The sequence below is a fragment of the Diabrotica undecimpunctata genome, chromosome 7 (genome assembly GCF_040954645.1).
Source record: "Diabrotica undecimpunctata isolate CICGRU chromosome 7, icDiaUnde3, whole genome shotgun sequence".
NCBI classification, from domain to species: domain Eukaryota; kingdom Metazoa; phylum Arthropoda; class Insecta; order Coleoptera; family Chrysomelidae; genus Diabrotica; species Diabrotica undecimpunctata.
Genome location: NC_092809.1, coordinates 99,283,173 through 99,297,843, shown reverse-complemented (window position 1 = coordinate 99,297,843; position 14,671 = coordinate 99,283,173). Strand labels below are relative to the sequence as shown.

At 32.7% G+C, this 14,671-nt stretch overlaps 1 protein-coding gene across 2 annotated transcripts in view; it reads left to right on the top strand.

Moving 5' to 3' along the window:
* SamDC (S-adenosylmethionine decarboxylase) overlaps window positions 1–10,888 on the top strand; it is a 102,085-nt gene extending 91,197 nt beyond the window's left edge. For both annotated transcript variants that reach the window (XM_072537859.1, XM_072537860.1), the window contains one exon: window positions 6,207–10,888. In XM_072537859.1, the coding sequence (XP_072393960.1) occupies window positions 6,207–6,344 (138 nt within the window). In that variant the 3' untranslated portion in view covers window positions 6,345–10,888. The remainder of the gene's footprint in view (window positions 1–6,206) is intronic.
* Window positions 10,889–14,671: the final 3,783 nt, after the last annotated feature.

Here is a 14,671-nt window from a genome sequence, read left to right as displayed (position 1 = left end):
ATATTATTTATAGTCAATATTATTAGAGCATAAATATACTAAAATCGAAATGTATTATTACAGAATGTTATACGTAAAAAAATACACAGCATTAGTCACGAGCCCCAAATGGGTATAGCGCTAAAAATCCTAGTACAGTCCGGTGTGTTTTGCAAATGTGATAACTGACTAAACATGCCTAAAATTAATTTAAAGCTAAAAACAATACGAAATCAAATACTATTAAAATAGTAATATTTCTCTAAACAACTTAACCATACAATTTCTACTTTGTGCTTTGTTTATTCGAAAAATTATACACAGTAAGTAAAATACCTCCACTCACTATCTAAATAGAATTATTGTAGTTGACACAAAGTGATTTATCTTGAAATTTATGATAACCGCTGCCAACTGATACAAAAAAACAACTTGATTCCCAAATGGGGATTAGAAACTCTCAAATTAAAGAACTTTTTAAGATCTACAACTTTTATTTAAACCATTTTTTTTTTTCTAAAAATGTATAAGAAACGTTTTATAGGTAAAAAATGATTTTTTTAAGAAGATACTGTGAGAAAAGATACAGCAAGCGATAAAAGGTAAAATCGGGGAGGATCAGGCAGGCTTCACGGCAGGAAGATCATGCATAAACCACATATACACACTGGAACAACTGTTGTAAACTCATATACCTTTTAGAAAATTTAAAAACCTGTATACATTTTTTTAGCTATTTCGTTTTTCTTTACTGGCCTATATGTACTGTTTCTGGTCAGGTATTACTGACGCAAGGTTAATGACGTATATAAGATATATAAGAACTGGGATAAAATGTATATCAACTTTACAACTCGACACGGTAGAGAAAGAAGTGTTATGGTGATTCTTTATTTGATCATTAATCTCATACAATCTATTTTCTAGACATAAAGTGTGATAAGCCTGACCCCAGCTTTTTGTCTACTCTTTAGTAATAAAAATGATGGTGAAGAATATAAAAAAGATAAATCTAAGGTCATATAATTATTAATAATCTCAGTTTGAATTAAAACAAAATTTTAATGATATTACTCGTGTTAAACGTACTAACTTCCTATGCTAATTTAAAAAGTTTAATCAGTTAATTTTACCACGTACTTTAGGGTTATCGGTTTAATGATTTTAAGTTTTTTGCCCTCCTTGACCTCCTTTCCATGCTGAAGAGGCGAAATCGTTATATGGGCCTCTCTTTAATTCACACTTGACAATGCACACTTTTTTAATTATTGTCATAAAATGAACTGATCATTTTTTGTGAATAAAAAAGTATTTAGTGAGTTTATTTACATCTCTTTGATCTTAAAATAACCGAAAAATGTTTAAATTGGAAAAAGACTGTATGACTTATACAGAGTGTCCCAAATTGGTATGTTTTGCCGTGTATACCGAAAACTAGAGGAAATAGAAAAAAAGTATTTAAGATGTCATGACTTCTTTTTTCGTTAAAGTATGGATTGCTCGAAGAGTAAATGTAGTAATTGTAACGAAGAGATTAAATAAAGATATCCACCGGTCAATCCGAAAAGACGTAAGAGAAAACAATACAAGAGAAATAATTAAAATAATTTAAGAAAACAAAAGTGTAAAAGTTTTGAGGCGAAATACGAACAACATAGGCAACAAAAATATGTACAAAATAAAAAACAAAGATGGAAACATTACTACTGATAGAACCAAAATCCTTGAGGTTGTCGAATCCTTTTATCGCGAAATGTATGAGAGCATCGACAAAAGGCAAGATCAGCCCCTGCCAAAAATCACAAACCCGGGATCAGAATTAATGGCAGAAATAACTCCATACGAAATCAAAACGGTACTTTTAGAAATGAAAAATAACAAATTCCGTGGCGATAACGGAGTAGTGATCGAAACGATCAAACTAGGTGGAAATAAAGTTAATCAGGGTTTTTTCCAAGCTTTTTACCGAATGCATCTACCAAGGAAAGACTCCTCAATGGAACAATGCAGGCATTATTTTATTATACAAGCAAGGAGACATAACAGATCTAAGAAACTACCGTCCTATCAGTTTGCTTTTACACATATCTAAACTTTTCACAAAATTATTAAAAAAAGACGCTAAATTAGACTTCCATCAGCTTAGAGAACAAGATGGATTTAGATCTCGATACAGAACTAACGACCACTTACTAGTGATAAAGAACCTGATAGAGAAGTCTGCAGAATTCAACAAACCATTTACACTGATATTTGTGGACTACGAGAAAGCATTCGATACCATAAGCTATCAGAAAATGTTAAAAGCATTGACAGAATACCGATAGACCATCGCTACACTAACATAATCAAATACAGGGTGATTGATTAGTGTGAGGAAGCACAGTAGATCTGTTATAGTAAAAATTATAAAAAAAAATTATTGGCAAAAATTGTAGGAAGCTTTAAACTCCACATTTTAAAATTAGTTACAATCTTACAGGGTGTTCCATAAGATGGTGGCAGACCAAACTTATGTTTTTTTTTTAATGGAACACCCTGTATTTTATATCACTATCGAACAGTACTAATATCGTACTTCAAATTTTATGAAGTACTCCCTATACCTAAAGTTATCAATTTTCTAGATATTTTTATTGTTCCATCAAAGTATTAATTTGGTAGATACTTTAACGTTTACCATAATTATTGTGAGTTGGCCATGATTGATTTGTCAGAAACTGACAGTTTGACATTATTGTTTATTAATTCAGTAACGAAATAACGACACATAAAAGAAAACAATCTATTTCAAATAAAATTTATAAAAAATAACCGACGGAAAATTAAAAAAAAATAACAACGCAGAAAAATAAAAAACAACAGTAATTGTAACTTATCTTACTTAAGTAAGGTGTTCAAAATGACCTTCCAAAACATCTATGCATACTTGAAAGCGGTCATTGAAAGAGTTACTTACACTACTAAGCATTCGTAAAGAAATATTTTGAAATGCAATTCGGATTCTATTTTTTATATCATCCCTTGTTGTTGGAGGTATTTTATATACATACTTGGTTCTTAACGTGACCCCAAAAAAATGAGTCCATTTTATTGAATTCTGGTGACCTTGGGGGCCACCTTACCGGTCCATCCCTTCCGATCCATCTTTCACCAAACTGATCATTAAGTTCACCACGTACTAATTCGTTGTGGTGCGCAGGAGCACAGACATGTAGAAACCACATTTGTTCACGTATATTAAGTGGAACTTCTTCTAATAATATCGATAACTGATTTACGATAAAATCTAAATAAATCTCACTATTTAAGTTATCTTCAAAAAAATATGGTCATACTACATGGTTACCGACGATACCTCCCCACACATTTAGAGACCATCTTGTTTGACTATGTGGTATGGATTACTTGTTGAATAGTAGTGAAAGTTATGCCTATTAACAGAACCGTTTCGATGGAATGTGTAACTTCATCACCAAATAGGACATAATCAAAAAAATCTCTCTGTTCATTAATTTTTTCTAAGGCCCATTCACAAAATACTATTCGTTTCTGAAAATCATCATTATTTAATTCTTGGTGATTTTGAATATGATAAGGGTGCATCTTGTTTTTAGATAGAATGTTTTGAACAGAGTAGTAACTAAATTCTTGTTCATTGGAAATACTCCTTATACTTGTGTGTGGGTTTTCTGTAACTGCCATCAACACACTCATTTCGTTTTCCTCTGTCACACTAGTTTTTGTTGTTCATGTTTTTCATAATTCACTGAACCAGTGCGGTTAAATCGATCTTTCAATTTTTCAAATGTATCTTGTCTAGGTTGCCGCCTATCTAGAAACCGTTCTTGATAAATTCTAGCTGATAGCAATGAATTTTTATTGCATTCCCCCAATATCCAGATCATATCTACCATTTCATCAGTAGTAAAATTCATTATTGCTAATTTAAATTGAATTAATTACTGAATTACTAAATAATAATTGTTGCTAATTTACGGTGTACCCCAATACTGAATTAATAAACAATAATGTCAGACCGTCAGTTTCTGACTAATCAGTCATGGCCAACTCACAATAATAATTATTGGTAAACGTGAAAATATCTACCAAATTAATACTTTGATGGAAAAATAAAAATATCTAGAAAACTGATAACTTTAGGTATAGGAAGTACTTCATAAAATTTGAAGTACGATATTAGTACTTTTCAATATTGATATAAAATACAGGGTGGTCTATTTAAAATTACCAAGAAAATAATGTACTTGCATTTTGACTTACCCTGTATTTGATTTAACGAATATTATGAAAACGAATATGTTTTATAATTTTTAATAATTATTAAAAAACTATGGTTGCAACAGATCAATGTTCCTGTACTCCTTTTTAATTATACAGGGAGTTAAACTTGATACGATTTTCAGGTAATATTGGTTATAACTTTTTAAATACCCGGTATAATAAAACTTTACATTGTTGTGATGTGTAAGTGAAGCAGATTTCAAATTTAAAATAATATACAGGGTGTTCCATTTAAAAAAACATAAGTTTGGTCTGCCACCATCTTATGGAAGACCCTGTAAGATTATAACTAATTTTAAAATGTGGAGTATAAAGCTGCCTACAATTTTTGTCAATAACTTTTTTTTGTAATTTTTTACTATAACAGATCTACTGAGCTTCCTCACATTAATGAATCACCCTGTATATCTACCAAAATGACCCAGCTAGCGTAAGATTCGAATAAGATAGCGAATTTTGTATACAGCGAGGAGTACGACAAGGAGACACCGTGTGTCCAAAGCTATTCACGACGCTTTTAGAACATACTTGTAAGAAGGCACATCTGAACGAGCATGGTATCAACATAAATGGAGAGAATCATGTTTGAAAAATTATATCACCCTTCCTTGGAGGTCGGACTAAATATTAATATGAACAAGACGCAAATAATGACTAATCTGGTGCTAAAACGAAATATTGCTGTTGATGGAAGGGATATTGTGCAGACTACATCGTATAAGTACTTAGGATATAAAATTCGGTTGGCAGAGATAACCAGACATGTGAGCTCCCACGTCGCACAGGATCAACCTGGGCAGCGTTTGGTAAATTAAACTATGTATTTAAATCGGATCTACCCATATGCCTCAAAACTACCAATGTATGTTACCTGTACTCAATTATGGAGAGAAAATATTAACACTCACAAAAAAGGTAGTGACTAAGATGCTCGTGACTCAAAGGGCTATGGAGCGCTAGATGTTGGGTGTCTATCTGAGAGACCGAATCCCAAACGAAGAAATACGTCGTAGAACAAAAACAGCAGACGTCATCGAAAAAATCGTGTCGCTAAAATGGAATTGGACAGGACACGTCGTTCGATTATCAGACAACCGATGGACAAAACGTTTTGTCGAGTGGAGACCACAAGAAGCAATACGGAGTAGAGGACGCCCATCAACTAGATGGACTGTCAACCTGAAGCGTGTTAGCAATAACTGGATGCAAGCCGCACAAGACAGAGACAGATGTAAAGAGCTGAGGGAGACCTATGTCCAGCAGTGAACGCATACAGGTTGATGATAATGAACGATTGCTCAATCAAATCATCAATAGCTCCCCAAAATTTTAAAAAACTTTATTGGAACATTACATAGATATTATTATGTAAGGGTTCAGTGGCACACAAAATTTTGGCAGTCACATTAAGAAGATATAATACCAACTTATGTTTTTTATATGGGACACCATTTATATTTTATTTTGGTTTACTTTTTTAATTCTCTTTCACTTAATATGACATTATATATATATATATATATATATATATATATATATATATATATATATATATATATATATATATATATATATATATATATATACTTTTTAAATGTGATTTTTAGAACTTTTTAGAGGGGTTTCATCCCTACGACAGAGGCATTTTCCTTTTAATGTTTTTTATGTTGACAACAACTTCCATGAGGTATTTATAAGCTCCTATAAGACGGAGCAATGAAGATGGGATGTGACATGCTGAAATTACTTAGCTGATTTTAATAAAAATTTACACACTATACTATATTAGACACTTATACTAAGTTTTTTGAGTACATACACCTGTTGCCGGTTTGACCTAAATAATGTTTATGTCAAAAGTTTTATGCGAATAATAGTAATAGTAGTAAAAGAAGTGTCTAATAATTGTTTTATCATTTTAGTTGTCACCAACAAAGGACACATCAAAGGAGCTACTTTTCCTCAACCAACTGGCCGACTGGCAAAGACGAGATGTTCAGCAATGCAGTATCAAGAACTACGATCTCGTGTACGCGTTCTTCTGTCGTTTTCCAAGCTGAGGGTGTCCGGGCGAGCTGTGTGAGTGCACAGCTAACCGTACCCTTTCCCATCTCCTTTCTTCCAATCCTTTACCTTCCAGAATTTTTCCTCAACATTTCTTTTCCACTCTACCTACCCCTCGTAAATCATCTCACAATCAGATTCCTCACCTTTTACTTCATTCATTTCTATTACACTTTAACAACAACTTTGCCGTAGACGATATAGAGAAGAATTTGCCTAAATCTGTTGTACCGAGCTTCCTTTTCTACTACGGCTACTCTGTGATGGCTTGCGCACTTTTAATGAAGTTCGGACTTTTGAAATCGAAGAACGTCAACCCCAACAACCATGACTGTAACACGCAGCCAGCTTACAATACTTTATTTGGACCTTTTTCATTCTTTTTTCTTTATTTCACACTTTTCGCGCCAGTTTTCAAGTTCACAGATTTTGAGTCGCCACTTGTTCTTTTTTCTTGGTGGCGCAACAAAATATCGTGAGAACTACTGAAAAAACTTTCACAGTAGGTAGTGCATTAGAGGGCTTGTCTTTTCATCTATGAGGGTGTTAAGAATTCTTGATGCATTATAATCTTTGTCCTGATTGCCCTACCTCCTTGAAAGTTTTAGCACTGGTTTATTTCCCATTATGAAGTAGATGGATTTTCTTTTTGTAAAGAGCCTTTGAATGAACAACTCCAAAATTTTTCCCCAAAAATATCAGGGTTGATGTAGGTCCATTCGGTGTAAAAATAAGCTCTAGGTGTTGAGTAGGTAAAACTTTATTAAACTGTTTTTGATAAAACACTAGAGGCTTATTTTATTTTATTACTAAATTACAGAAAGATTTATTGAGACTTTATCTAATGGAAATTGGACAGATTTTATTGAGCATGTAGTAATATACAATAGTTTTAAGATTAGAATTAGGAATATTTGCTTTCATTTTAAAACATATATATTTAGAGTTCGAATTATTACTTTATTTTTGACCCAAACATGACAAATACTGAAAATTATATGATACTTTATTTAAATGTATATTAACCACATTACCCATTTTTGGATATGTTTTCTACCAATTTATATTATGTCTTTCCCAATAAATAAATCAAAAGCAAATTTCTCTTAAGTCAATAGATCATACTGGGTATCTCAAAATTGATGATAGAAAATTAGGACCGGTGTTTAAAAATATTTAAGAATTTTCTAAACACACCGCTTATCGCCACAATTAAAATAAAATATATTCAGCTATTATTGAGGTACATAATGATTTCCTTTGCTCGTACTCCTATACGGTGTTGACTCTTCTGATTACATTTCTTGAGATATTTCTATCTTATACTTCTATCATATTGATCCCTCGTTTTGTCTAGCCGCCTCCAATCATATCTTTATTGGTTTTACAACCTTATCTTTGCAGGATCTTGACACTCGACTATAATTTATATGGTATAATTATCATTTTGATATTGAACGTGCTATAACCCCTGCTCCCTGATTTTGATGTGATCATTGCCACACCTAGATTTTCCCCAAATATGTTAATATTTAAATTTATCATCGTACATCATAATTTAAATTTCACCACCGTTCTTTTAAGATTTATCTTTACCGGTCTATTTTCTGATATGAGTCATTTATTAAAAAAAAAAAAAAATGACAGCTGACGCCTGGCCTAAGCAAAAGCACTTAATCGAAAACATGCCGTGAAATAATGCAAGTTGTTGCTTTTTTTAAAACTTTTTTCGTTTCTGTTATTTGCAGGAAACTTGTGTGACACGATTAATACGAGGGCGGTCCTATAAATACTTAGCCTGCAAAAGAAAAACGAAAATGTTGAAAAATTGGCGATTTATTTCTCAACGGAACCTCCTTTTAGCTCGATACCCTTGACCAAGCGATGTTCCAACTTCTTTAACCAGTCAGAAAACGGATGGGGCAGCAGTTCGTAGCGCCAATCGACCAATTTGGCCATGGCGACAGCGGAGGTGTGAGCCGGTACATTGTTCGAAAAGCACTTATTTCTTCTCCAAATGTGGCCGTTTTTCCTGCAATTTGCCCCCCTTGTGAATTCCAGTAAATGGTGGCCATCACCTTCTCGAACTATAGGAAAGTCTTTGCCTTCTTCGGAGCACGTTCTCCGAGTTAAGTCCACTATTTCGACTATTCATTGGTCTCTGGTGTGTTCCAGTGGATCCATGTTTCGACTGTAACTCCTTCGGATTGCGCTTAAACAGTGTCAAACATTGTTCTGAAGTAGTCTCACGGTTGCGCTTGTTGTCGGGAGTGAGCAAACGCTGTCTTATGTCCCAAATGCCATGCAGGATATGACCTACACAGCCTGTTAAGATGCCTACTGTCTCAGCTATGTCACGCACCTTCAATCGGCGGTCTGCCAATACCAGATCGTGGACTTTTGTCACTGTGGTATCCATTTTCGGTGCATCTAGACGTGACTCATCATAAACCGATGTGCAACCACGATGAAACTCGTTAAACCAATTTTTGACGGCCTCCATCGAAGGAGATGAGTCACCATACATAGCATCCAAGCGCTCTTTCATTTGCAGTGCGATTTCCATTACAAAATCAAGAATCAATTCACTGACTGATATTGTTCTTTTATCATTTTTCTAAAAACGACCGACTTCCTCTTGCTATAGTGGCATCACCGGACGGTGAGGCTAAGTACTGTCGTACCGCCCTCGTAGATTACACGCCTAAAAAAATTTTGTCGCCTGTACCTCGTTTCTTTCAGCATCTTTGGTAATGCCTTAGAGTAACTCAATAAGTTAGTCAGACAATTTTTCATTCTTAACTTTCGATTTGCCAGAAAAAAAAATCCCAAAACTATCAGCGTTAATTTTGAGGTACGCTGTATAAAGCTTTAGTACAATTGAATATCAATCATTCATATTAATCTAATAACAAAATATGAATATAACGATATAACGTTATATCAAACATAAAACAACTTGCTCAAAACCACGCTTAAATTTTATTTTATATTTCTCTCTAGCTCTAGTCTCCCCGTTTTGGTGTCTGGTGTCAGTATTGGTGACACTCTTTACTGTACCTTAAGTAGTGTTAGGGAAAATAGAAGAAAACATATCAATTATTATAAAACAATATTATAAAGATTACTATTATCCAACTCAGATTTAATTTTCCAAATTTATGTTCAGTTGTTATTTTCTTCTCTCGAAAATTTACCTTCGAGCCATTTACATATTACATTTGCTTCGCTGACTATTAAGGAATAATACCTCATAGTACAAGTAAAATCTTTAAATAATTCACTGAAAACTTTCCAGAGGCTCCATACATCTGCGATGAAATTGCACAAATTTACTTTGCACAAGAAACTGGTGATCAATGTAACATTTTCTTGTAAAACATCTTCTGTGGCGCCAATTTGTTCACAAGTACATGAAGCACATTATCAAAAAACTGTGTTTCGTTCTCACAACTTTTGCATAAAAATTTTACGTTGACACTTATTAAACCTTTCTGATGTATGTTTGTTGATACAGCAAGCACCAATTACTGCAGCCGGCTGCGTCAACCTTGAGTAAATTTCTCCCACCGACGAAACGATTGGAAGCTCGGCATTAAGTCAGTGGCGCATCCGCAAAGTATTAGCCATATCCTCTATTTTAGACAATGCCGCTAAAAAGTACTTGTAAAACCTGTGTGACAAAACTTCATCATGATTAGCGATGGATTATGAGTGATATACAATTTCTCTTCAGACTGTCTTAAATAAACAGCCCAATTTCTAGAAAAAGCAATATGTACTACAAGAAAGCGAAAAAAGTAGATTTTCTGGGTGCATCCCATGAATAACGAGCGTATTTAAAAGGACAGTTTGTGGCAGTGTATTCGGCACATTAATGCACAGTCGGTGCAGAAATGCGATATAATGAAGTCCAACACAACTTTAGGTAAAAGCTAAGTGTTTAAAAGTGCTGACGTGTGAACAAATTCTCGAATAACCATTTGTTTAATTTCAACTATTTTTTAACGGAACTCATAAATTATTCGTATGAACGAGGCCTAACCAACAGAAAATATCAATTCTAATTTCAGATTAAAAAAGCGTTTATACAGAAAACCCTTTATTACACATTCGGGAGTATAGGGCTTTAAGTTGGTGTTACAGGATCTTAAAGATGCGATTCTATTACGGCATAAAAAATGCTCCTTCACTGTTTTATTTCATTTGATTAAATAAAGAATTTACTTTGTTCTGTGTTGTATCCATAATTTACAACGAAAATTATTATATACTTCCCCAACTCACTTTTATTTTAAGAATCCATAATAATGCATATCATTTTATTGAATTTACTTAATATATACGCCAGTAAAATTTGTCTTGTTTTCAGTATTAGATAGTTAATTTTTAATTAGCGAATTTAAATAATTGTGAAACTTGAATCAAAATAAGTAGAAAAAAAATAGTTGTTCAGAAGTATCTATATATTTACAAAATGTTGATGTTACTGATTATCTGAAAGAATAAATATAACTTTAGTAGACAGAAATGTTTTATTTTAGTTATCCCACTCTTTTATAGTTTACACTAAAAAAAAGAAATGCTAAAACAAGTAAGAAGAATTGCGACTGGCAAACCTGGGATACTATGGCCATTTCTATATGTAAAAAGACAGAACTGTAGAATCAACTAGTATTAATTTTTATACGGAAACTTTTAAAAGCTACATAAACCTTGTTCTGAAGCTAGAAACATGAAAAATGTCTAAGGAAGACAAAGTTTTTTTCTCATATATACATTAATTTTAATTGGATTTTAAAAAGTGATATACCGTTATAATGGATTAGTCAGCAATTAATTTATCTTAATTTCAGTGTAATATGATTTCTCTATGATAAAATAATCAAACAAAAGTTTAAAATGGACATTTTTAACATCTCTCCCTTCAATCCTGACCCACCTGAGGGAGTGTAGTGGTTGGTCATTGTGATGAGATGTAACACAACAAATGTGTTAAATAAGATATATTTCCTCCAGTAGCATTAATTACAGCTTGACACCGCCTTGGCATGCTTAAAATTAAATAACCAATTTCGTTTTGAGGTAATAGGATCAATTCCTGTGTAAGATCTTACAATACCTTGTATATTATGAATATTGTGCAGATGTGGAGCAATCGGTATCTGAAGCATATCCCATATATTCTCGATGGGATTAAGATCTGGCGATTGTGCTGGATACGGTAAAAGTACCTCATACTTCATTATAAAACCAATCTCCTACTGTGGCTGCAGTCTTTGGTCTTGCATTATACTGCATGTAACGCAAATCAGAACCTGCAGCAGTGGAAAATGGAAGGGCAACAGGTTACAAGATACCATCAGTATATTGATATTGATTCAAACTGCTTTCCACAAAAACGGGAACAGTTCGATGATGAAAAATTATTCCAGTCCATATCATAACTTGTAGATCACTATATGGAGAACACCCTGTACATGCCTGAGTTTCTCTTGTTGATCAGGTCCTCTCCAAACTCTCACTTTTCTTGAATCAGGGTAGGGACAAAACCTAGCTTCATCTGAAAATAACAAGTCCAATGTTTTCTAATCTGAGAAATACTTCCATGTGGAAATAGAAACGTCACAAAAACTTATTTAAAGTAAAATTGGGGTCCATTCACAATCACAAAAGGTAAGCTATATAAAAACTTGGGAATCAATAAGTAAGAGAATTATGAATGGAGAGATAATTAAAAATCTGCAGAGATAATTCAAACCTATCTCTTCAAGTTTGGCATGTCCCATCGTATCACTTGATGATATTTCCCCCCATCATCACTTACATCAGATAACTACTTATCTTAAATAGTATCTCAGGTAAGTACTTCAACTAAAATACAACGTTAATGGTATGGTCGCTATACTACAAAAACTGCAAAGCAAAGTGTTCTAGGCGAATATGTGAAACCACAGAATACACCACCCAACAAGAAGCGAAACGAAGGGCTTTTTAGCAATCCAAATTTCTGTGAGAATCCGCCATGTTCTAAATAGTTTAGAACATGGCGGATTCTTATTCTAGATTTTTAGTATAGTAAAAAAAGAGTAATACTGTTACACATTTTTGTATATACATATACATATTTTAATACAATAAAAAAATCGTAAAAGTAATAGAAATCGACTGATTTTCATTTCTATTTTGAAATTAACTCTCAAATTCAATCGTTTTTTATCGGTTTTTTAACGTACTAAAATACTTTTAGTACGTTAATTTGTTTAATCTTTCGATATCTTTATCGATATTTTTGACTTAAGACCTTTTTACTTATCAGTACAGAATTGATATATGGGTTATATTAAATTTTACAGTCAAAAATACAATTCCTACCAAACAGATCTACACAAAAAACATTAGTTTTAATAATTACTTTCTTTCTCACTGTAACTATAACTTTACTACTGTTTTGACAGACTTACTCATTATTTTTCTTACTTACAGTGCAACTATCATTCTCTCTCCGAAATTTCTGGCCTACGAACATCAAAGGTACCGACAAAGCTTTCGCTTCTTGTTGGGTGGTGTATTCTGTGGTAAAACCGTAACGCGGAGCTCTAACTTATACTCCGAGAGCAAAGGCTATTTAAACAATGGCAAAGGCCTTAAATTGTTAGGTCTTCTTTGACTCCAGCATACCGATTGAAGGTTAACATAATTAACATGATTTTTAGTAATCATAAAGGTTATTTGCCGGTAATTTTTCCGCTAAATATTATTAAACGCATTTTTAGAGCAAAACTCCACGATAATTCACATAACCTCGAGATATTAGAGTTATTGAAGAGGTGTTTTATATCGTCCTGTAATAAGAGCAATACGCATGCGCAGTTTTGCGTCCTATATACAGGCCGTTTGTATTAAATTTAATGCAGGGATGTAAGTTACCATTATTTTGACGTAACCTGTCAAATTACGTGTAGAAAGACGTCTATTCTAACTTCACAACGCTTATATATTATTTGATCAAATTTGTTGTATGCTCTGTTTTATTTAATAAACATCGTTTTTAGTATTATTATTATTCTTAATTAGTAAACTTCATGATTATTCTTTTACTGTATGCCGATAATATTCATAAGTAACAACTCTATTTCTTCATCATTTGCGCCAGCTAAACTAGCTATATCTAATGGTTCTTCCAAATTGTAATATGAATATTATATATTATAGAATTTTTAAATAACAATTAAATTAAATTCAACGTTTTACTTTTTTCAATACTCGTATTTTAATTTTTAATCTAGGATTAGGTATATAAGTAACGCATAGAATCTTATAGGCATTTATAGGTTATTTTTATACTATACAACAATATTTAATGTCATTTGTCAAAATAAAAGATTTCTTTAACATGATAGCAATAACTTTTATTTTGTACTTTAATCCTGTAATAAAATTTCAATAACTCTCTATTATTTATAAGTGTTTTTTAATCCCAAAAATGATCGCCCCTGCTCGTTATGCAACCAGTAATATAAGTTTCTTAGTGACAGTATTTGACGAATTTCTAAGGTTAAACTAAAGCATCCACCAAAATTTAGACTGTCAGAAACAAGTCTAAAATAAATGTTTAAATGTTTATTTTTGAAATTTTATCGTCGTTAGTAGACTAGTACTTACAATTGGAAAGTTTTACTCAAAATTAAGGAAGAAACACTTCCATTACTCATAATTATTCTTCTTTTTTTTTAACTAAAGAAGTTTTCAATAGTAAGTTTACTTCAGCTCATAAAAATTAATGCTAAGCATTTTTATGTTGTATGTTTCCGACAACGAGAGGTAAAATTGCCTTTTTCGAGTTCCATTGTTGGAATGGCGCGAAGATCGCTCACTCCGCATACTTACAGGGATAACTCACTAACTTCTTGCATAATAACTTGCGAGTATGTTAAATAGTAACGGGGAGAGAATGCACCCTTGCCGCATCCCTCTTTTAGTTTTGAGGTTCTCCGATTGTGTGTTATCTATTTTTATGAGCGCCGTCTGGTTATAATATAAGTTTTCTATTATTCTTATATCTCGCTTTTCTAGAATAGTTTTTTTCCTTTGTTGTGAGCTATGTCGATACCTTCTACCTTTATTATATGTATATATACCAATAAATTCATTTTTAGCGTTATTATGCACTATGTGAAAAAATCCTGAAACAGGTTGATTTTTATTGTTACATAGACAATTTACAGTATGAACATATTATACCCTTCCAGCACTCCCTTTGAATTATAAGTGCCCCTTCGAAAATTTTAAATAACAAAGGGGGTCGAATGGCACCTTGTTA